The following is a 24,461-nucleotide window of genomic DNA, read 5'->3' on the forward strand; positions in this document are numbered from 1 at the left end:
ATCCAGGAGAACGTGTTGGCATTTAAATCTCAAAAAAAGTCAAAATGGTGGTTAAGTACCTTTTGATTTTCAACTACTCACATATCAGTTACATTCACAACCAAGTATTTTTGCCTTGATGCAAGACGGTGAGGTTTTGAAAATATCAAAAAGGTCTGTATACGTGTTGGCAGTGCGGTGAAAACGCGCCAACGGTGAATGATACAAATAGTTAGTGCTATGATTGTCACTGTGGAAAAGATGGTGGAGTCGAGTTGATTTAACAGGGACACGAAAATTTATAACACTTAACATTTGAGGGCAGTCTATGAGATTGTTCAGTAATTTCAAAAGTACATATAAGAATGTCATTAATAGTTCGCCGGGTAGAAAGAAGTGGTAGATTTAGACCAGACATTAATGTATTATAGCAGATATCAATATTACAGGCTGTCTCAATTTGAATTGAACATATCGAAGATATTTGCTTCATTTGATTTGATTCGATGTGATAACTTCGAAACATTTTTTTATGACAATACACAGAGAAAAATTAGTAAGGCTGATTTATTTTAATTTATTGAAAATATGAGTCCATTCAGAATATATCGGAACACGTGTTCATGCAGGTGTCGTTTTCGTGATCGATATTATGACGAAATATTATGTTTTTAATGAATACCTTTTCCGCCGTTCTCATAACACATTCTCTGATAGATGGAGAAAACTACCTGATAAAAAATATTGCTAATTTATAAGAATCTGTTAAGAATCTCTTCAAATTATTCGAATTCCTGTTAAAGACGGGATTGTAGGCCATTCACGAATGAATTGATAGGTATCCTGATAAACTTTAAATAAAATACACACGTTTTGTCACGATGTCCGAACACGAGTTCTCAAAAATTAACATTTTTGCATTTCGTCATATTTTATTTATTTTATTTTATTTTATTGATACATGATTTAGAGAGTACATGTGGTTTTTTGTCATATTTCACCCTCCATGCTAGGGATGACCCTGTGTTATGGCGCGTGAATTTTACAGTTTGCGGACATAGAATCTATATATTACTATAATATAAAAAAAGAAAAATAAGAAAAAAGATGTATAGCTAGTTTGGGTTGCAAGCAGAGGATGGAGAAGTTAGAGAATTATAAGAAGATGGAAAAATTGAGAAATTATTAGTAAATAAATCACACTAATTCATTATGTACATACTATACCGCTAAGTTAGGGAATAAGGATTTATTATGTTTTGTCTGAAGGGTGATTGAGTAAAACAAAAAAAAACGAACGAAAAACAAACGAAGGTGTATGAACACGTGTTCCAATAGTATTACAAATTACTTTATCAGGACAAAACACTTTATTACCAAAAATTTAAACAGATTTTTAATTAATCAACATTACTCATTTTTCTCTGTGAACTTTGTTTTGAAATCTGTCAATCTGTTAAAGGCCCGCAGTCCCGTTTCTAACAGGAATACGAATAACTTAACCGCACTTTTAATAAACTAGCAATATTTTATATCAGTAAGTCTTCTACGTGTGCTTCTAATATAAATAATATATCCAACTATTTTAAAAGTTATTAGTTTTCTCCGTGTTATCTCATTATCGTATTTTGGCAATTTATATTTTCTCTATATCTGAAAATCTATGTTTATAACACGACCGATAATAATGATGACCGTGACAAAACTTCTGATGAAATTGGTTTCATATTGTTTGATACTAATAAAGATAATAAACTAAAGCCAATAAATCTATAATTGGCTATCCATTTGATCGAGGGAATTAAAAACATATTAATCAAAGAAAATTCTATTTTTATTGGGGAAATTTGCCGCTGATAAATAAACAGTAGATTTATATCTTTGAAACAACATTTTATTTATCTAATCCAGTCTATTCTCGTTGACTGGCTCAATAATACACATACAAATTGCATCATTAGGTTTTTTTCACACCGTATGGCTGATAAATAACGATCACGTGCACAGTTCAATTTGATTTTTTTTTCATTCACACATTATATTCTAGCCACACAACTACGTAAGTCAATAGTTTAAATAATTATATTGGTTCTTATAAAATTACGATTAAGACGACCGTTAAATAGACTGTTCATTTTAATGAAGTGATCATGATTTTCATGAAGGGTAACTAATCAATTTATATTATTTTCTAAGCGGCTAATTGGCTGCAAGTGAATATTTCCTAACCACAACTATTTAAAAGTAATTAAATCACCAGACTAGAGATTAATATTACGGACAAAATTAATATACACATTCAGGTGTTGTTTACAGAAAAACTATAACCTAGATCACTGTAGAAATGTATTATAAGTTTGTACAGCGCCCTTGAGGTGATTTTGCACAAAAACGGCGCTATACAAGTCATCCAATTATTATTATTATTATTATTAAAACATTAATTATGGTAATTTGTGCTGTAAATACATTTTTTGTATTATTTCACCCGCCATGCTTGGAATGTCCTTGTATTGTTGCAGGTTAGTTTATGGATTGAATCTATTAACAATATGATTGATAATACTTCAAAATTATTGTTAAATATATTCTGTTTGATTTATAAATATTTAATATATAATTAAATTCAGAAAATTAAATAGGCAATCTGAGAGTGGTTAGATTGTAGAATGTGTGGGTAGTATTTTTGTAATTGTTAAGTAGTGCCGATATAAGGATCCACAGCGTTATAGGTTTTTTGAGAAGGTTGAAGATTTTTAGAGCTAGTTAGATGAGTTGCCTTTAAGCTGACGTTGTATGTGGTTTAGGTTCTTTGTAGTATTGGTTGGTTATAATTCTGGTTGTATAATTGTGTTGTAAGAAAGTTTTTTGTGGTATTTGTGCAATAAATGTGTTAGCATAAATTTTAGGTGGAGTTGACACCTCATTACCTTTCCTGACATTTTTCTGCTAAGATTATAACTTTTTATGTTTATAATACGTAAGATATAATATTCGTTAGTAATATCGATTGATTTGTAGAAATCAGCACAAAAGACTACCTATTTACAACAATAAATATATACCTATGTATGTTTAATTATGAAGTGTTTAAAATAAAATATTTTAATAAGGTCGGATGATTAATATCTACAAGATGAATCTGTAGATCATTATAATAGTGACATAATATCAATTTGTCAAGATCAGATATTCGAAAAATGTTATATTTTTGGACATTGAACTTTTAGTATCGCGCGTGCGGAAAGGTGTCGCAGATAAGACCAAATAAAGTAATGTGGTTTTTACAAGACAAAGAATCAAGTGTTTAATCTGATCATGTGCTCGTATTAATTACAATTGGTAACAAGTAATAAGTTATTATTGTTCTGGTGTGATACGTCAATAATATTAATACATCACAGTATTTGACTATCTGATATTTTGCGTCTATATTTATACATGGCAATTTTTGATTGATAATCGTGGGAAAATGAGTAACACCAACAAAAAGAGAAATATTGATAGACGGTGAGGCTTAGAAAGAAGTGCAACCACATAAGAATTGTTGATTGACGGTGAGGATTTGAAAAGCAGTGTAACCACATAAGAATTATTCATAGACGGTGAGGATTTGAAAAAAAGTGTAACCACATAAGAATTGTTGATTGACGGTGAGGATTTGAAAAGCAGTGTAACCACATAAGAATTATTCATAGACGGTGAGGATTTGAAAAAAAGTGTAACCACATAAGAATTGTTAATAGACAGTGAGGATTTGAAAAGCAGTGTAACCACATAAGAATTATTCATAGACGGTGAGGATTTGAAAAAAAGTGTAACCACATAAGAATTGTTAATAGACAGTGAGGATTTGAAAAAAAGTGTAACCGCATAAGAATTGTTAATAGACAGTGAGGATTTGAAAAAAAGTGTAACCACATAAGAATTGTTAATAGACAGTGAGGATTTGAAAAAAAGTGTAACCACATAAGAATTGTTAATAGACAGTGAGGATTTGAAAAAAAGTGTAACCACATAAGAATTGTTAATCGACAGTGAGGATTTGAAAAAAAGTGTAACCACATAAGAATTGTTAATAGACAGTGAGGATTTGAAAAAAAGTGTAACCACATAAGAATTGTTGATAGACGGTGAGGATTTGAAAAAAAGTGTAACCACATAATAATTGTTGATAGACGGTGAGGCTTTGAAAGAAGTTAACCACATAAGAATTATTTATAGACGGTGAGGATTTGAAAAAAGTGTAACCACATAAGAATTATTGACAGACGTTGAGGCTTTGAAAGAAGGGTAACCACATAAGAATTAATATGTACGCTTCTACGAAACCAAAGGTTCCTACCGCAATGTAAGAAATAATTTTTTTTTTTATAAATGGAACGATAAAAAGTGAGGGGACAGTAACGTTTATAATACATTTGTCTAATAAAGTATGTATTTCTTTTTTGTAATCAGTAATTTTAGTCAAGTATTTAGACGAAAAAAAGTAAGTTGCATTAAAACATTTATTTGTTAATTCCTAATAATTTTATAGCGTGTTTCATCATCTTTCAAAAACAGTATTTAGTTTCCGGATACATTCAGACATATAACTTTTTTTAAAATTTTATTAGAAAACGGAAATACTCACAAATTCTTTGACTTTCAGATAGCATTATTAATAAATGTAATGAAAAATAAGCCAGAGGCCTGAGGGGTTAATGAATCAAAGTAAAATCCTACAAAACAAAGCTATGAGAATTATATTGAAAAAAATAGATATAAGAAAATTGAGAAATTGAAAGGACTTAAATATCATGTCACTTAAGCAGATGATTTAATCTACAAAATAATTAATGGCCATACATGTATTGAATTTCTAAACCTGCAGCATAAAGACACATGAAACAAGGAAAATAAATTAAATAATATTCCCCTCGTACCATATCGCTCGCCATACAATCCCATACAGATTTGTCACACCTGACAGATGATAGGCTATATTTGGAAATGATGTGACCCCCTCTCCTACCAGATCAATTTAGGGATTGTCGTGATAATGCGGCTGTCAGCTGTCAAGGTGACAGATCCCATAAAAAGAAATGGTATTCAGAAGAAATGGCAATTGGTCTGACCCCCTCTCCTGCCGTAGGGAGAGGAAGATTATAGCGTAGTGTGACACCTCAAGTATAATCTGTATAAGCCACGCCCAAATAAGCGTTGATGCGTATAGCCTAATGTGTCTTAGGCTTTAAGGCTCGAAAAGTATAAGGAATCAACTTACGCAAAGCCGTTGAAGAACCTGAAGAACATGAAAATGGGGAAGTATTGCGCCATGGAGGAAGCCACTCCACAGAAGGCGTCCAGGAACAGGGTAGCGATCAACACTACCTTCCTCCCCTTGGTGTCAGCCAAGCAACCCCAGAAGTAAGAGCCGAGGACCATCCCTGAAAGATAAACATAGAAAAATGGTTACATTTTATAATTGACTGATCATATTGTAGTCCTGACCGTTTTGCATTACCTTTGTCTGTTATTTTAATTCGTTCAGATTCCATTTTAAGTTGGTGGCCATTCAGTGAATATTATTTTACCAAATGTAAAATCGTGGTGTTTATTTGGATTTTCTTATTCGGGTTTTTTTATATGTACTCCATGCTGTCTAATCGGCATGAAGAAAATTTAAAAAAATAATTATTTTCGACAAATTATATAGTAGTTCGTTTGATAAAAAAATATAAAATCTAGTTTATAATTAAGTAGTGAGGTATATAAATAATCACTTATATATCTTATGATTTCATCATCAACTTACGTTTTTGACGCGAGGCCTACTTTAAAATTGTAAAATGTTAAATAATCAAAGCAAGGCGTAACAATCGTTTACACGTGTAACAAGTTCTGAGACTCCCTAATGAGCTGTTTTCAAGAATAACTACTGCTCAAATAATCAATTATTATCTTTATCTAAATGTGAAACCAGTTTAATTAAGATTTTAATAAAATAAATAAACAATATTTTTATCTAAGGCGTTCCGGTTACTAAAATAAAATGTAACGATTGTCCTTCGATACAAAATACTACTTAATTGCCCGGAAGAAAATCACAAGGATCTGATAGCATTTGAGGGCCCTTCAAATAACATCTATGTAGTTTACCTAAACCAATCTCTTAATCAAATCAAAAAAATCAAATACAGCCTTTTGATAAAAACACACAGATTTAGTTAGTCAGTTTTACGTATCGTTTTTTTATCAATCAAATTACTAGGTTATCTGGTGGCTCTCGAACGTAAAAAAATTCCTCTATAATATTGATAAAATCAGGACAAATCAATTAAAAATCATATATAGCCCTTTATCTAATGTTTCCATAAACGTAAAACCTAGTGTTTCATTTAAGGTAACTATTCCTTCCCAACAATTTTTTTAGTAGGTACAAACAATACAATTTACACTTTAAATATTTTCATCGTAAAACACCCTTTAATATCACAATGAATTTTCTAAAAAATTACTTTTTTTCGAAAATTGTCGTTTTTTTCCATACAAAAATATTTATAATTCTATACAAAAAATTCAACATATTTTCCTGAAAACTATCTTAAAACAACCATACCCTACTTTATAATTTAGAGAAAAAAAGTTTTTTTTACTTGAATAATCACACGAATCGCCCCCGAAGTTAGTGCACTTTATCCCCGGATACCTTGTATGTATTACATACAATTTAGGTTTTCAGCATTTTTTTATCAATCGGTTAGTGGTATAAAATAAAAAAAGCTTAGATGAATATTGCTAATATTTATTTGATTCGATCACGGAAGAGTTATGATCATCGACTTATATGTATTAATAGTGAAGTAAAACCTCAAATCGAAATATTTAATCAACGAAGACAATATTTATGAAAAAATAGTAAATGGTTCAATTTGAGTTTTTTTACTCATTGATGTTCCGCCATTAAAATATTAATTATTGACTCATAGAAAAGTCAATAGATGTCGCACATCGAAAAAATAAAAATGCGTCTGTTAGTATTAATGATAGACACTATCTATACTGCTTAAAGATAGCAGCTATTTAGTTCGGGTAGAATTTTGCAACTTAAAGATAGCAGCCAAAAATATGCGTTAAGAAAATGAAGATAATGTTGGTGGCTCTTAGTCGATGTACGAGACGGTTAAAAATGACGTAATTTGTGTTGATATGGTCGATTTAGCTCAGTGGTCAGAGCACATCCCCGGCTCGTTGCCTCTTCTTTAGAGGTCCTGGCTTCAATTCCTAGATGCGATTGAATCTTTTTCTGTCTTTTCGGTTTTACATTATTTTTCAGTTGAGATTCATTAAAATTGACTTCGATGATTATATACAGGGTGTATCGGCACGTACCCGACAAACTTTAACCAGCTATTCCTTAGCACATTTGGAGTAAAAAATGTTATGGGCACTTTGCTGTCCGGTAACATTTTTTTTAATAAAAAATTTACTATTCATATTTTCACCACATGTCACCAATGTTTTATCCTTTGTCAAAGTTTGAAAACCCATCTGGCAATATTTTGTTTGAGTTTCGTTGAATAATGTACGTACGTACCTACGTTGGCGCGCTTTTACAATCACAACGAAATGGCACAGCACCATTCGTCTCATTTTTAACTATTATTATTTAGTGTGTACGAAAGAGCGAGGACCCTTTTTGACGCACTTGCTAATAACATCTGTTGAACGCGAGAAAGAAGGCAAATGACAGTGACGCAGTGTGGATTTTTTTATTTATTTTTTGTTTTTAGTGGAAAAAAATGTTACCGGACAGCAAAGCGCCCATAGCATTTTTACTCCAAATGTGCTGAGGAATAGCTGGTTAAAGTTTGTCGGGTACTTGCCGATACACCCTGTATATATAAATAAATACCGATGGTGATGATAATGCTTTTTAATATTGTTTGATTATTTTTGACTATGATTCATAAATAGAGAAAGAAAGTACTGTGTGCAATCTTTGTTCGTTGGGTTTTCACGTGAAACTGATAAGTATGATTATTTTGATGTATTTTTTGTCATACCTTAATAATTAATACCAACAATCTATGATCTCTGGAATATATAATTAATCTACATACTTCAACCATAGCTACTGAACGTTTCAAAGAATTTTGATTTTTGAACAGATTTGGTTTCTTAATACAGTTAAAGCCATTTCAAGGAACGTTTCTATTATTTGGCCTCTCACCAGTCTGACACTTAGCATGTGCAAAATTTAAAATTCCAACTAATTAAAATTCTGTACGTGTACCCAAATACGTGCGTCATTATGTATTTGTCCTCTCCGGGATTTGAACCCACTACCTAGGAGCAAAACGTCAAGGAAAAACGTAACTGTCAGATAACAATAAATATTTCCGTATTTAAAAAAAAATACTTGAACCTTAATATTATTCTGACGTTAGATTTCTACAGTAGGGCTGTGTTAACGTTAGTTCCTGTTAATAAGTGTTTGTTTTTTTTTTTTTTAGTGTAAACACGAATAGTTTTTTTTTATGGACAAACGCCCCATAGTTTTTACCCAGCATCTTACAGAGATGTGCTTTAAAAGTGTTAAAATCGTATTAAATTTTTTTCGCTGTCGATGCTATTGACATCGACTCGGGCAATTTAAAAATGGACTCGACAGTTTGTTTCATTTGAATTCGAGATGCAAATATTAAAACAAACTGCCCGGGAGGAATTAAAAATATTCATAAAAATGGACTCGCACAAGTGTGCTTGAATTTGAGATAAATATCTACAAAATTTACCCAAATGATCAAGGGGAGGAATACTGAAACAAAATAAAGGAATCAGCTATAATCATGATTATACAACAAAATGATTATATTGTGTTATGTTTATTTAATTAAAGAACAATGGTAAAACCTGCAGACTAGCGCTTTGTGGCAGCTTTGCGTGACTACTTTTTTGTTGTTATCATTAAAATTATAGTAGTATTAAGTTTTGTAATAAAAATAAATAAAATCGTAGATATAGAGATCCTGAAATAATGTCTCAGTAAAATTTTATAGTTCTTGGCCAGTTCTAATGACCTATTGGAGAAACCATGTATTGTAGGCATGTTAATAAAATGTATTAATTTTATCCTTGGTTCAGCGGAATAAACGTGATGAACATAATTTATTTGGCAATGCACGCACAATAGCGCTTGCCAAGTTCAAAAGTGTAAACATTAATAACATTGAAACCTACTTTCGATTTCAAGGTTTTCTGGGTACAGTACTAATAAACAAATTTAAATAATTGCATCTACTTATGACTATAAGTTCATCCTATTGGCTTTTTCTTACATATTATTTGTTCACCTAAAGGTCATAAAATACACCTATTGTGCACATGAAGGGATGACTCAAAGGTATAACTCAAATAAATAATATTTATAATTTTAATTATTGAAGACAATATTAACGAAAAATCTCTCAAATGAAAAATGTGAAACACATAAGACAGAAAAAAACATTCATTCGCATTTAGTTCGGGCAGAACATACATATAGCAGCCAAAAATATGAGTTTTTTCTCAAATAAGCTATAAGAAAAAATATATATATATATTTATATATTCACCCTAGTCTTTATCCAAGACACTCTCTAGACTGCATTTAGTTCGGGTAGAATCTTGCAAACATATATAAAGGTAGCAGCCAATGTTGGTAGCTCTCAGTAGAAGTATGAGACGACTAAAAATGATATGGTTGAATTAGCTCAGCGGTCAGAGCACTTCCCCATCAATGAAGAAGTCCTAGATTCAATTCCTACTAAATATTTTTCAGTCTTTTCTGTTTCACATTTTTCGTTTGAGAGTTGTTAATATTTTCTTCAACAATTAAATATTTCAATGTGAGGTTATACTAATTAATTTATTCCACAAAAAAATACATAAGATCGTTATGTAAAATGTATAGAAAGGGGTCAGTAGTTACCCAGCATAGGGGTGGCTGTTAGTATCCCCTTGTCCTCCGAGGTCATCCTGAAGTCACATTGCGCCGAGGGAAGCACGAAGGAGATGATGGTGATGCCAATGGCGGTGTTGGCGTAGATTAGGCCGCATATCGTCAGCAGGAGGTAGTGAAACTTTCCGAATCCTTAAAAAAATAAACGACTTTGCATGAACATCGTGAAATACATCAATAAATTAACGTCTTATTAACATTTTTTATTAATATTAAGCTTGGCAAACTAAAGAATGCGCTTAGACCTCCGTGGACTGCGCAGCTTTGCCGAAGTTATTTGGAATGATTAGAAAATTCAGAATGGGTGATTTTTTTGCAGTTGATCCCGCCTCGTTCTAAATTTTGTTACTACCCATCTGTCAAGTGCATTCTCTTGTCTGCCAGACTCTGCACTTATTTATTAATATGAAACAAGCAAAATTGCGTATTTCCTTACTTTTAACACTCAAATAAAGTGCTAAATAGCGCACATTTAGTGCTTAATAGCGCACGATCTTATATATGTATCTTATTCAAAATGTTTATAACATCGCTATCGCTAAATGTGTCTGGAATTTTGTCCCTAAAAGAAGGTTTAATTGGTTCTTTGGAAAGGAATATGTAAAGATTCGAGGTTCCTTAGTAGACGGTGAATGACATTGAGGGAAGATTCTAGAAGATGGTAATTTGATGGCCTCCCTGATGCCATGGTACGACTAGCAACCTGGGGGTCCCGGGTTCAAATCCCGGCGCGCGCAAGTAAATTTGATTAATTTGTGTTATTTCACAATTTATTAAAATAATTTATAGTAAATTTGTGGCACGTTCCAGAGTGGAAAATACTCTCAGTATCGCCCTGGTGTTATACCGCCGTTCAGAATTGAAACGTTTCTTGAAATGGCTTTGGCTGTGTTTGGTGACAAGTTCTGAATAGCCAGGTTCTCCCCCACATTTCTCTTTCCATCTCCTTCTCCTCCATACAACGTTCAGCCTCACAACATTGGGGATTAGGGATGGAGATCCCCAATTGAGGATGTCATAGTCTCACTAGCTCCAAACCATTGGGAGTAGTTGGGACTCTTGTGCGGTTTCACATTAAAATGGATTTTTTTGGAGATGAGGCGGAGCTTAAAATATCACGCTTTAAAAAGCACGTGACACATGCAATGATAGAGCTACGTACAATTAGAGGCGCTACTGCGTACTAATTTCTCGTCGATACTTGTTCCACTATTATAACGCGATAAGCGTTTTCGCGTAGAACGGATTCGGTAAATTTAGTTAGAGCGTTGGGAGAGTTGGAGGTCTGTTAGACCTAAAAAAGCGGTACCTATTTTTTCGCTTCATGTCTCATCTAAATATATATAGATCAATGGACACATTTTAATTGCACAAATATGCCCACAAGAACATATAAATAGAATTTATCATTTTAGTCTATCACAGTGTAAACATTTAAACAGAAGTTCGGTCCGTAATGATTAGTCTCAAGGACTTGCTCTAACTATTTTCATGTCTTCTCATGAATCATAGATGTTAAAGTATCTATTTTGTCTTAAAAACCAATTCAGAGAATCAGTCGGTAGAAACGTACATATGTATCTAATTTTACACATATCTGAAAGTAAGTGGCGCTGTCCACATGTCATGGCATTTGAAAATGTCATAAGAAATCATGAATTATTACCAATTCCATTTCCACTGACTGCCAAAAAATATAAATCACATTATCGTTTGTTCCACATGAAAAAAATTAGTAAGGTAAATTATCTCGAATAAAGAGTCTAACCTAACCCAACCTAACTAATATTTAATTCTACGAATTACCTTTTGGATTGATGTGGCATTGTTGAATATTGTCATTATATATTTTTTGTCGCGTTTATTATCGAGCATCTGACTCGTGCAAAGATTTCGTTGTTAAATACTGTCATTATATATGTTTTGACGTGTACATAATCGAGCATCTGACTCACACAAAGTTTTCATTGTTTAATACTGTTTTATATATGTGTTGTCGTGTATCTTATGTATCATCTGACTCACACAAAGTTTTCACTGTTCAATACTGTTTTAAATATGTGTTGTCGTGTATATTATGTAGCATCTGACTTACAAAAAGTTTTCATAATTCAATACTGTTTTATATATTATGTTTTGTCGTGTATATTATCGAGCATCTGACTCACACAAATATTTCATTGTTAAATACAGTCATTATATATTTTTTGTCGTGTTTATTATCGAGCATCTGACTCGCGCGAAGATTTCATTGTTGAATACTGTCATTATATATATTTTGTCGTTTAGATAATCGAGCATCTGACACACACAAAGTTTTCATTGTTTAATACTGTTTTATATATATGTGTTGTCGTGTATATTATCGAGCATCTGACTCACACAAAAATTTCATTGTTGAATATTGTCATAAATTTCTTCACATACTCGTGTCAATCACATTGGAGAATCAGAGAGGCCTATCAAACACAATATTCTTCCCATTAGTACATGTCGGCATCTTCTTAAGGTGTAACACTATGAAGTAATGCACAGCCGTGTGTTCTTGGTTTGAAAAGTTGATCGTTAAGAAATATTTCAGAAGATTTTAATGTAAAAGAAATTTTTGTAAGCTCAAAAAAAAAGGTATAACCTTTTAAGAAAGGTTATTCCAATAATATATTTTTTAAACTTTTAGTAAAAGTCAATAGGCGTCTCATGTTTATCCGAGACACTATCTAGGTTACAAATAATTTCTTTAGAACTTTGTAAACGATGAATAAGACATGGAAAAAGTACTTAGAAGATAATATTGATAAAATAATTAGGTCACAGTTGCCAAGTGGTTAGAGGTAAGTTGTGCCGGTAAGACAGAGATTCTGGGTTCAATTCCCAGTTGAGACCGTTACCAATTTATTTTTATTTTTCTGTGACTTGTTCTGTTTTGTAAATTTATTAATATTATTTTCTTGTTATAAACTATAAAACATATACTTATAAAAAAATTATATTTCAACATTTCATCATAGCAGAACATTTTCATGCTTGTGTCGAGGTTTTAACTTTATATGACAATAACTGTGACGACAATTTGTCACGTTTGTATCTTATTCATGGTCGGGTGCATCAATGGCAATCTGCCAACTTAACTGCAAAAATATAATATTTTATGAAATTATTATTTCCCGTGATGTTATCAAAGAAAATGATACCATCCGTATTTTCTTTACTTATATTCGGATTGAGAACAAACTGACTTTTTTGATAAAGTTTAAGATTATAATATTTTTTATACCCAAAAACGATTTATTTGATTTCAGATAAGGTAAGTATAATACCGTGCAATTTCTCAGGAAATCATCTTCTATTTTTAAAAAATCGATCAACATAAAAATTATTTATAAAATATAATTTTTATAAAGAAAAATATAACATCGCATTCCATTGATAAAAACAATGAACATATTATATTGTGTTCGTTTTGTTTCATAGCACATCACAAGTAAATCAACAAATTATATTAACTGTTCCAATTCCAGAGTAAACTGTTTTACAAGGTATTATTGCTATTTCTTTAAATGGCTAGGATGGCTCACATTAAGCCACAGTTGTGAGATTACTGCCAAAAAAATGGAGTGGTGTCGCGAACTACGATGATGTTACATGAAAAAAAAAGTTTAACAAATTCTATTTAATATATTGGATAAGTATCATGTTTAGCGAAGCTTTCTATAATAAAATTTTGATAAATTAAATAACGTAAATGCAAAAATTTTCAAAGCATTTAGTAATAATGTTAAAGATTTGCGTGAATTAAAATAACTGTTTTAAAAAGCCTTAAATTATGTCTGTCATCTCTGTAAAGATTATGACGAACAATAAAATCACAGTTTGAGATACGAAAATCGAAGCTCGCAGCTTCTGACGTAGCCGAGTAAATAAGCGATAACGTGTCGTGTTTGTCTTCAAGTGGCAATATGCTGTCAGATGATGACATTTTTATCTGAAGGATTAAGGCTTGTAAACGTTACAATTATTTACTGTGGGTCTACAATCTATGCGACGTCGGGCTCGGATCGAAAGCAATTATAACAATTACTTTTATGTGCTGGTAAAGAAAGCATTATTTGTAGTCATAAACATTTTCACTGAATCTAATTTAAAATATTTTGGATATGGTTTTATACTATTACTAGTAACTTCGACTGGGTGTGGAGAGTGGAGCTCGATGATTCCAGACCTTTAGGTCTACTCTGCGAAACAGCAATTTTAGATTCACCTATCATAACGGATTGCAATCTTTCAAACATAAATAGGTTAACAATTTGGAAGGCAGGTATGGGAACTGTTGGATAACCAAACCCTCTGTAATAGGTCAACCTAATTGGTTCGCTTTGATGACTTAGGAAGGGTGCCCGGGTTCATGAGATGATGTTTGTCTAGGTCTTGGCGGTGGATGCGTCTGCCTAACTACTGCGTGGCGAGTGAGTCTGGTTGAAGGAGGCCTTTTGACCTCTCCAGCAGGCCTCTCCCGACCCATCGCCTTCAATCAGGGGATGGATTCGTAGTTCGTCACTCCTGGACACACTGACCTCCAGTACCCAAAACACCCCTCATACATTTTCCTTCTCAGAACTTTCTCTACTTCCTTAACTTAAAAAGACCCTCCACACAGCATCCCCAAAGATTAATAGGCCCTGAGGGTAATTATTTTCCTCATGGCCTCCTGTGCGGTGGTAATGTAAAAAAAAAACAAAGTGTTTTTTAAAAGAAAAATTTAATCTGGACCACACATGAGTTCCAATTGTACGAAGCCAGTGAAACTACCTTTGAATGGTGGTTTTTCACCTCGGCAATAGTACGAGTATTTACCACGCTAGAACGTGCTATAAACCTGGGAAATAAAATATTTGTATTATTTTATTGTCGGTATCTCGGATAGTGAAATTAATGTAGTAACGTCTGAAATTAAAAGCTGTTCTCGATCAATGAAAGCAGACTTCCCAAAAAGCCCCCTTTCAATAAACTCTATTTAAATCTGCCCGGAGTCAAATAACAAGGACTATGGCATCCACAATATGAAGGATTTTTTGAGGAGCGGTGAAAGGTAAGAATTAGAAAAAAGGAAGAAAGATATAGCAGAAGGTGCGTCCTTATTCAAATGTGGTTAAATTAGTAGAAACAATTATGACTTCAGACAGCAATTATTACGAAGATGAACAACTCTTTAGCAATATGCAATGTGTCAGCTACACTAGGATGAAGGGTAAATCTTTATAGCCCTGACCTCTTCAACGAGGTTGTTACTCTGAATAAGAAATTTGCTATTAAATGTTTTGTGTTTTAAATATAAAATAATGATTTGAAATAAGGACATTGACAAAATTATACAAAATATTGTTATAGAGAGAAAGTGTCCAATCTCAAAACCATATTCCACAATTTACTATAATAAACTCAGCTATATAAATTTATCACAAACGCAATATTTTTATGCTCTCTGTAAAGAAATATTTAGGACTGTCACAAACTAAGTGAAGAACAGTACAAAATATTTATTTAAGGCTTAAGTTCAAAGCCTTGAGACGTCTTCGTCACATACAAAAGAACTCACATTTTTTGGCGTTTATATCATATTTGCCAAGAGAAATACTAAACATAATAATAATAGGTAGTAACCGAGGCGGTTATTTCAGTGATGCAAACCAAGATTGCGGTAGTAAGTATTATATTTATTTATTCATTTACAAGTTCCTTCTTTATTTTGTTTATTTAATATCATCTGTAGGAATCTGTTAGTACAGTGAATTATGTTCTCCTATACTTTTCGCTACAACCGTAGCTTTTTCAGGGCAGTAAAATACTATAAAGACTATATCTAAAATCTATAAGTAACGCTACCAATATGTTAAGCTTTCACATTAAGAGTTGCCTCAAAATTGAGCTGAGCTTCATTAGAGGAGATGACAGGAGTATGTGGAGGATTCGTAAGAGAGTGCTCTTTGTCATTAAGGAACAACCTAATTATCGGGATTTTATTTAGCTTGATTTGGTTGTTGATGACATTGCTATTAATGTTTTTGGCTTTCCGTAACTCTAGTGCCTCCAAGTTATCCAGTTTGATATCTAGTTCGTTTTTATGCAGTAAACTAACCCCTGCATTTTTACTAAATGTTTGGTCTGTTTCAATGAGATAGTTGACAAATTCATATGAACAAAATAATTTTGTTTAGTTTATTTTATTGTTTCCCTGTTCTGCAATCTCCTAGTAGTAGTTATTAGCAGATTTAAACAAATGAATATGTTCCTGATTTTAATCCATTCGGCAAGATTTATTAACTTATACAAATCTTTTGTCTTAGAAACTATTATCATTTGCTTATGTTGCATTATGTGATGATATTCAACATCACTTCAATTATCAAGTTCCTAAAAAACTGGCTACTCACTATTACGTTATGTCATACCGTTTAATCATCCGAATTACGAAAATGTCTTCAAATCCAATTAAAATTATCTTTGAAAACCGCTTTTATTGCCATAATCACGAAAAAATATTAAAAATCGTCAATATTAAATTTTTTTAACGTTTTGGCATTCCGCTTTTAATTACCCCAATTATGATTAAGTCTTAAAACCCACCATAAAGTCAGCTTTTAACGTTGTGGTACACCAGTATATACTCCAATTACAAATAAGTCTAAAAACCCATGCTAATTACCTTTCTTTGTTACGTGGTGGAACATTTAAATTGCCAGAATTACGAATTAATCTAAAACCTATTATAAATCAAAATGACTGTTTTTAATATTATGGCAATATATATAAGAAGCCAGTAATATAATTTATGATATAGAATCAAAGAATGATTTTCATTTAATATCGCTGTTTCTCGCAGATTTAAAACATTTTTTTCAAATTTCTTACCACTCGATTAGCATTGTGTAAAGTGATAGCCATTCCTTGGATTTGTTCCCGAAGACCTGGGAATACCCGAAACGCAAAGATCGTGAGCTTTCAAATTCCATTAATATCAATAAAGACGACGGGACTTCAGAGGAAGCTACAAGCCAAAAATGTGTATAGGTATTCTTGGTATACCTTATATTGTAGGTAATAGGCATTAAAATCGCTTGACAAACGAAGTCTAGAAGCGTTCGATTTCAAGCACAAAACTGGTTTTTATTTATTTTGCAAATAATTTTATAAGAAAGCAAAAAAGTTAATCAAGTGAAATTGTCACAGATAATCTTGGCTATAATACTGTATTTTTTTAAAGTTGTTTGCTTTACGCGTTCATACATTTCTATTGAAAAAATATACTTTTTAGTAGTTTACATTTTTATTTTTTATTGAGTAATTTATTTATTTATTTGTATTCTACTCAAGCGAAACTATTGGAAAACCTTCAATTCATCTTAATCATATTTTTGTGTATTCATTATATACACCGATTCGTAATAATAATTAATCAAAATAGTGATTTAGCATTAAGCTCCTCCTTAACTCATTGGTATCCAGTTATTTACGGATGCATCAAAACTTATCGCAGAAAACTATTCTAAATTATACTGTAAAATCAGCTCTTATAGGATTGGAGCTGGCAGCACAGTATCGCATCTACATAACAATAATAATATTTAAATGATTTGTATAGCGCCGTTTATGTGAAAAATCATCTTAAGGACGCTGTACAAATATATAATATATTTCTACAATGATTTATCTTATCCCATACATACCCCACAATCTTCGATTATAAATCTGCCCCGATGATGGTCATTGTAATGCTCTCCGAAACGTTGGCTAAAGAAGGAGATGGCGCAACAAGGCATAATACCCCAAAAATAAATCCTTTTAATAACTAAACACAATATTGATACAGGCTGAGTCTACATGATGGTAGAAGTAAAAAGATATATTTTTTTCAGAATTCCGTTATTTTTTTCATACAAAAACATCTTACAAGGGAAAAAAATTTCATGAAAAAAAATCAACTTTTTTTCTTGAAAACTACCTTAACACAGCATTTAAAAAAAAATGTTTTCTTGGGGCATTTACAGCTTTATGAACTGCATGCCCTGAATAAGTCACATTACATTTCTTATAAAACTGCGCTATCACGGCTGCAATTTTGATACAATTAGGAGTGCTTATTTTTAGATAATTTTATCATAAAATGTATCAAAAACATACCTGTGGCTGTGATGGCGTTTTCAAAGTCAGCCCCACTTTCCACGAAGTCGAGACCTGAAATAAAAGCATTAATATAATTAATTAAAGTTGGATAATAGTGTTATCATTAACAAATAAGGTTTCTTGTTAATGTTATGGCAAATTTATTATATATATAAAGAGTTAATAACGACAGTATAATAAGTTTCACGATACTCCAAAGGTGAAGAAGTTACGAGTTTTCATAGTTAACGTTGGTAAAACAAAATGTATGCAATAGTGTCCCGTGAAGTCACACAATATACAACAATCTGATGTATATTGTGACTATTATTATCTAATGACTGTACAATTTAGGATTGTCTTAAACGGAAGTGGCGCCATCTGTTATTATTATTCCAATAATAGTGCTGCAGTACCGTATCGTCCGAATCCCGTGACGTCACACGCTTTTCTACGTAATTGTCTATTTAATATTATATATTTGTAAATGATAAGAAACTACGTTATAAGAAACAACCTCGTTATGAACACTTGAATAAAGTAAATATGTTTTTTTAATAATAATTTAGGTTAAGCTGTATGAGTAGTTTTCTTTCAAATTAGTTTTTTTAAGTATTGGTTTTTTTCATTTTGAATTTTTCATCAAATTTCAACGTTCATTTTTGGGTTCTGTGAATGTCGTATTCACATTCTGTTATTATATCAATATAGGCCAGTTAGATGACTGAACTTAAATAATAACAGAACGTGAATAGAACTTTCACAGAACTAGAAAAGAACTTTCAGAGAACTTGAAAAGAACTTTCACAGAACGTGAAAATAACTTTCACAGAACTTGTTAATTAACTTTGAAATTTGAAGAATTGTTCAAACTCTTTGAAACAACACGTCCTAAGTGTGTACCAATAACATCGCATGCATTCCATAATTTCCATTACAAGTTTCAATGGCACAATTGACCATTAATCTAATGAAACTGTTTCCCTTTCTTAGTTGTGTACGCCGACAGCATTAGAAATAGAGCTGGACTACAATTTATAAATTTACTAGCGCAGACCCGTGAAAAATCACGGGATATTATAATTTTGATTTCGAAAACAATACAATTTTTTTTTCTGTTGAAAAAATATATTATAGGCTAATCCTACTTCATCGCTTGTCTTATTTATTTTTCACACGAGCAGTTCCTATTTTGAAAATTATACTTAAATTCAAAGCAAGTTTGAGTTCATTGAACGTGAATAATTTCAACCGACATTAGTTTGTTTGATGATTTTAATTAGGTAATTATTATAATTATTTTTTAAAAATCATCAAACGATGTTTTAATTATAATTCTTGTTTAAAGTTTGGATTTTTAGATGAAGTGTATTTAAACATGTTTACGTGTGTATTTAAAATCACGTACGCTCTGTAAATATTTTTTTGCTGTGACGCACCACGATGTTGGTACAAAACAATGCACAACCAATATGATTTATTGTTGCCCTTATCAAGTCGTAAATACGGTGTAGCGTCGTTAGCTCCCGCACCAGTCCTTATCGCTGCTTTTTCTTAAGAGATCATTCTTCCAGGCCGATCTCGCCAACCAAACTCAGCGAACGCTAAGTGAATAACTACTACCAACACGACTGAATAGTATTTTTTTTTAAATACTTCTATTTAAAAATGAACCCAAATCACGCACACAAACGCGGACGTATATGCATTTCTCTGATTGGATGACATTACATCGGTTAATATACGAAATACCTTTTAAAAGTTCACAGCAGTTTAAGAGCTATTTATTCCCTGGGGACGAAGGTTCAATCCTTAGTCAAACAAACAAAAAATCTTTCAAATTGGCTACTAGCCGGCTCAAGAGATGGCGCAACTATGTTGACAATTGAAAATATATGGATTATAGTAAATAAAGTTTGTTTTTCTTATTTCGGGGATTTCTTCTTCATTTGTTTCAATCAACAACTTAATTGTTATATTTAATATGCTCTATTCATAATGTTGGTAAAGGTATGTTTCGTAAAAGGGAAGCATTGAAATTCAATTATAATTCAATTTTATTTGTGTTTATCAAATAATTATGCGTTTTATTTCATTAAATTATTAAACTTTAGTTTTGGCATCACAAAAATTACACAGATTTTACTGTCTGGAATTAACAAGTAAATTATTTTAATTTTAGCTCTCAAAGTAAGTTCCTTGGTAGCTTTGAAATATCCAAATTATTGTATAAAATAATTTGTTATCCTTTGTGCTATGAATAAAAAACCCTGTCTTACAAACATTAGTTAATCATTTAAATATGAAATATAAAAATTCAAATATCCTTACTTTCAATAAATGTGGCACTACTAAGTTTTTGTTTAATCACTTTCCATGAATTTATATAACTTTTTCAAGATGTGATTAATTATCATTGTGATGATTTATCCGGTCACCATATTATTAATAAGAAGAATTGCAACTCGTGGGTAGACAAGTAATTTATATATATTATTTATTACGTAAAAGTTAAAAAAATTCAAAAAAATATTTAAAAAATCAGTAATTGAAATCGAATTTTATGTTTTTTATGCATTAAAATTTCATGTGTTTATTAGAAGGTAATTAAGAATAACAACTGAGATTTAATATTCTAAGATTGTGATATAAGATTGAATTGTGAATATTATTATATTAAAGTTGAAATGCGTTCCGATAAACAATATTCTTATTGTGTCTTCCATATTAGCAGGTGCATGCAGCTAGAATGACATTTATTACAGCGGAAACATAAAATTAATAAGCAGACATCAATCATAATAATTAAAGTCATTTGAATTGCAGTAATTTAATGAAAATTATTGGATCTTTTTATCAATATTGTGAGCGCTTGGAAAATAATATGAAAACGTGCTTCGAAATCAAACCACGCACCGCTAAGATAAATCTTCGGAAATGAAGATTTATTTCGCACGCCGATCATAAACCTTAATTTAATTAAAGTATAATTGTATTATTCTTATAATTTAGCAATACTAAACTGAACCGGTTCATCGATATAATATTTTAAATTAAAAGATGCCTACGAAGTACGACAAAATTTTTCAAAATTGTTACGGTTTACCCATGAGTCATTCCTGATTTTCAAATGCAGGCTAGTCATTTTCAAAGTACCTAGGACGCTATATGTTACCGGTGATTTTTTTTATATCGTTACTAATAACAGTTCGGTTGTATTAACGTTCTTCACGCAAATCTGCATGTGTTTGTATTTAGTCTATGGTTTTATTACATTAAAAACCTGGCTTAACTTTATTATTAAAATTTCGAAACGTGCCAGCAAGTTTTCAAATAATTAATTATACATTTTGAAAGAACCCACAACCTCCCGACTCAAAATCAAATGCATTGACTACAAACTTGTGTTGTAGTTGAATTTATTTTTGTTTTTTGATACATCTTAATGAATTTCCACTACGTTTTGAATTAATGCAAATATTGGAAGTGAAATTAACCCTCTTCCCGAGATTCGATCGAGCTGAAACATAGCAGATAGACTCGTTGCCAATGACAATGCATTCTATGATCTTTTTGTCACAATCACGCATTCACACACAAGCGCACACACGCATTTTTCTGAAATTGGATGATATTACAGCGATTAATATACGAAATAATGTTGGCACTACCCCAATTGGCAATTGGCGCAGTTGTTAGCGCGGTTGGCTCCAGTCTATGGGGATGAAGGTTCAATCCTCAGTGAAACCAAATAATCTTTGAAATTGGGTGCTAGCTCAAGAGATGTGCACATATTTCGAATATTGGAAATAGGTTTACTATTTATTGTATGCCATATTTAAATTACCTTTGAAATACAGATATTTAAATTACACGTATTTTTTAAAATTGTTGTGGTTTTTTTTTTAAATAAATTTATTTTCACGAAATCATTTTCGTTTCATCCACCTTTAATGATTTCTGGTGAAAAAAAAATAAATCTAAAATTAACTGCAATTTGTTTTATGATTAATTTAATAATATTGCGTTTGGCATTTGAGTGAATTTGCTTAATATTTGTGACGGTTACGAAATTGTTTGATAAAATAATATTTGTTTATTATTTTTAGATATAAACGTCCTTTACCTGTAATCTCGCATTTCTCAAATAATCACGATCGTACACGGGTAGGAATGTGAAAGTGAATTTTGATTATACATTAAAAAAAATTATAATAGTCATACTTCGTAATCTAACTACTATTGCAACGATTTCAGATATTATTTAGCGCTGTGCTGTGACCATGTTTAAAAACAATATTAAAAAAAAAATCCAAAGACGAAATCTTTTTTTAATAAATGACAAAAATCTCTGGCTTACGAATAATCTGACAATATTTAAAAATCTCCTACTTCCATCACATTACGCGGAAAATGTTGCTTGTGTAATGATGGAATACTTGAACTGGGAGGTGACTGAGAGGTGACTGGGAGGGGACCTTTGATATTCTAGAAGAGACAATACCCAAAAATAAAGCCAGAATCTTAACGACGTAAGTGATGAAGTCGTGTAAAACAATATTCGGCGAACAAAATCGATCTTTCCTTAGGGTTGATTTTAATTACTTCTGATGAACTTATTACTAAAAATTCAAATGTTTCTAGAGGAATCTCTCACGAAGTTACTAATTTATCGTCTAGAAAAATAAAATCTGGTGCTTACCGCTAATTTTATAGTTGAAAAACGTTTTATATAATTTTAGATTTACATAAAATGCTTTAATGGTAAGGTCCTGATTTTATTAATCTAAAATATAAATGACTTACATCCGTAGGGATCCCTCTAGAAATATTTGAGAACTTTATAATACGTTCATCAGAAATAATTAAAATGTGAGCGTCGAGGAAACCGCCAAGTCTTATGTTGCAAAACCCTCCCATATAATTTGTATCCTGTGACAAATACTCTAAAAGCAGGGTTTACAATTCCATCGTAAGATTACAAATATTTACAGGCAAATCATTTTGAAGAGAAATTTTAATTTAATTATTGATAGAATTTGAATGTATTTGTGCACTAGTTTGAAACACCAGCCAGCAGTCCCCTCTTACCCCGCAAATACCCAAAGTAACTCGGTACCTTAGTGACGTTTATCAATTTCGTTAAAATTTAGACTCGCGATTCTATTCGATAATATTGTTATTTATGTTTCATTATTCAGCTTTCTAACAAGAAGAAATTATAATTAATTAAATTAAGAGTCTATTTAAAATTAATTACCTGTTTGTAATATAACGTTTTAAGAACGTTTATGAATTAGTTTAAAAAACATCTTTGGGTATTTAAAAAAAAAAATTGGAATAACTTTATTGAGTAAAACCGCAAATTGTAATATTTAATTATTGAAGACAACATTAAGAAAAAAAATGAAGACAGTGTTGGAAGTTCTTATTCGAAGTATGATACAGTTAAATTTGACCGAAGGGGATAGGGTCCCATTAGCTCAGTGGTAAAGAGCAGTGCCCCGGCAAGGCAAGGGTCCTAGATGTGACTGTATCCTTTTCTGATTTTTCTGTTTCAGATTTTCGTTTAGAAATCGCTAATATTGTCTTCAATAATTAATTATTTTTTGGGTATTTTCTTTAGTCATTGAAAAAAACTATTTCACTTGGAAAATCTAAATAATCTCGAATGAAAAGCCCGAAACCAAGGCGTTGAAATTAATTAAATACCTAATTATGAATCATAAAAGTTGGTAAGTAGGTACCTAATTTAGTTCCGTAGTCGATTTTTAATTGTTTCTCAACACGCAACAAAATTAATTTTTAAAAATACCAATAGAAAAAAACTCACCCATTTTGGTTGATTAAAATTTAAAAATTCTTCACTAAATACGTATTTTGATTATTCGATTGTCTTTATCGCGCCACTTTCATCGGATCAGAGCCGATGAAATCCTCGTAGATCGTCCGCCAATATTATGGATGCATTACATAATGAATTAAAAATTGATTCTATTCCGAATTCAAACTGATTTGAATTAAAAAGAAAAGTCGGTTCACATCTGAGCCAATGAGAGGCGAGTCTAACACTGAACCGTATATGGAATCGCGTCGCGGATAAATGATTAATTATTGTACGCGCGAACTTAAATCAACCATGCTACCTGCAGGCCACGTGGTGTATTGTTCTAGCTTTAATGGAGGGGGTATCCCCTCCCCTAATTTCAGCCACCTGTAAAATTTATCTAATTTTCATCACATTGTAAAGCTTAATTATCTTAACCCCTCAAGCATCTGGTATATTCGATCACAAGGTCCGAGTTTTTCCGCTTTGCAATAAAATAAAAACATTTCTGAA

At 31.6% G+C, this 24,461-nt stretch overlaps 1 protein-coding gene across 1 annotated transcript in view; it reads right to left on the reverse strand.

Moving 5' to 3' along the window:
• LOC149422871 (synaptic vesicle glycoprotein 2B-like) overlaps positions 1-24,208 on the reverse strand; it is a 35,854-nt gene extending 11,646 nt beyond the window's left edge. Inside the window, exons 1-4 of the mRNA XM_089632750.1 lie at positions 23,955-24,208; positions 18,140-18,193; positions 9,935-10,096; positions 5,246-5,408 (exon numbers count right to left, since the gene is read on the reverse strand). Of these exons, the coding sequence (XP_089488876.1) occupies positions 5,246-5,408; positions 9,935-10,096; positions 18,140-18,193; positions 23,955-23,958 (383 nt within the window). The 5' untranslated portion in view covers positions 23,959-24,208. The remainder of the gene's footprint in view (positions 1-5,245; positions 5,409-9,934; positions 10,097-18,139; positions 18,194-23,954) is intronic.
• Positions 24,209-24,461: the final 253 nt, after the last annotated feature.

Source organism: Hesperophylax consimilis, chromosome 6 (genome assembly GCF_061612785.1).
Source record: "Hesperophylax consimilis isolate HC1 chromosome 6, BYU_Hcon_1.0, whole genome shotgun sequence".
Taxonomy (NCBI): domain Eukaryota; kingdom Metazoa; phylum Arthropoda; class Insecta; order Trichoptera; family Limnephilidae; genus Hesperophylax; species Hesperophylax consimilis.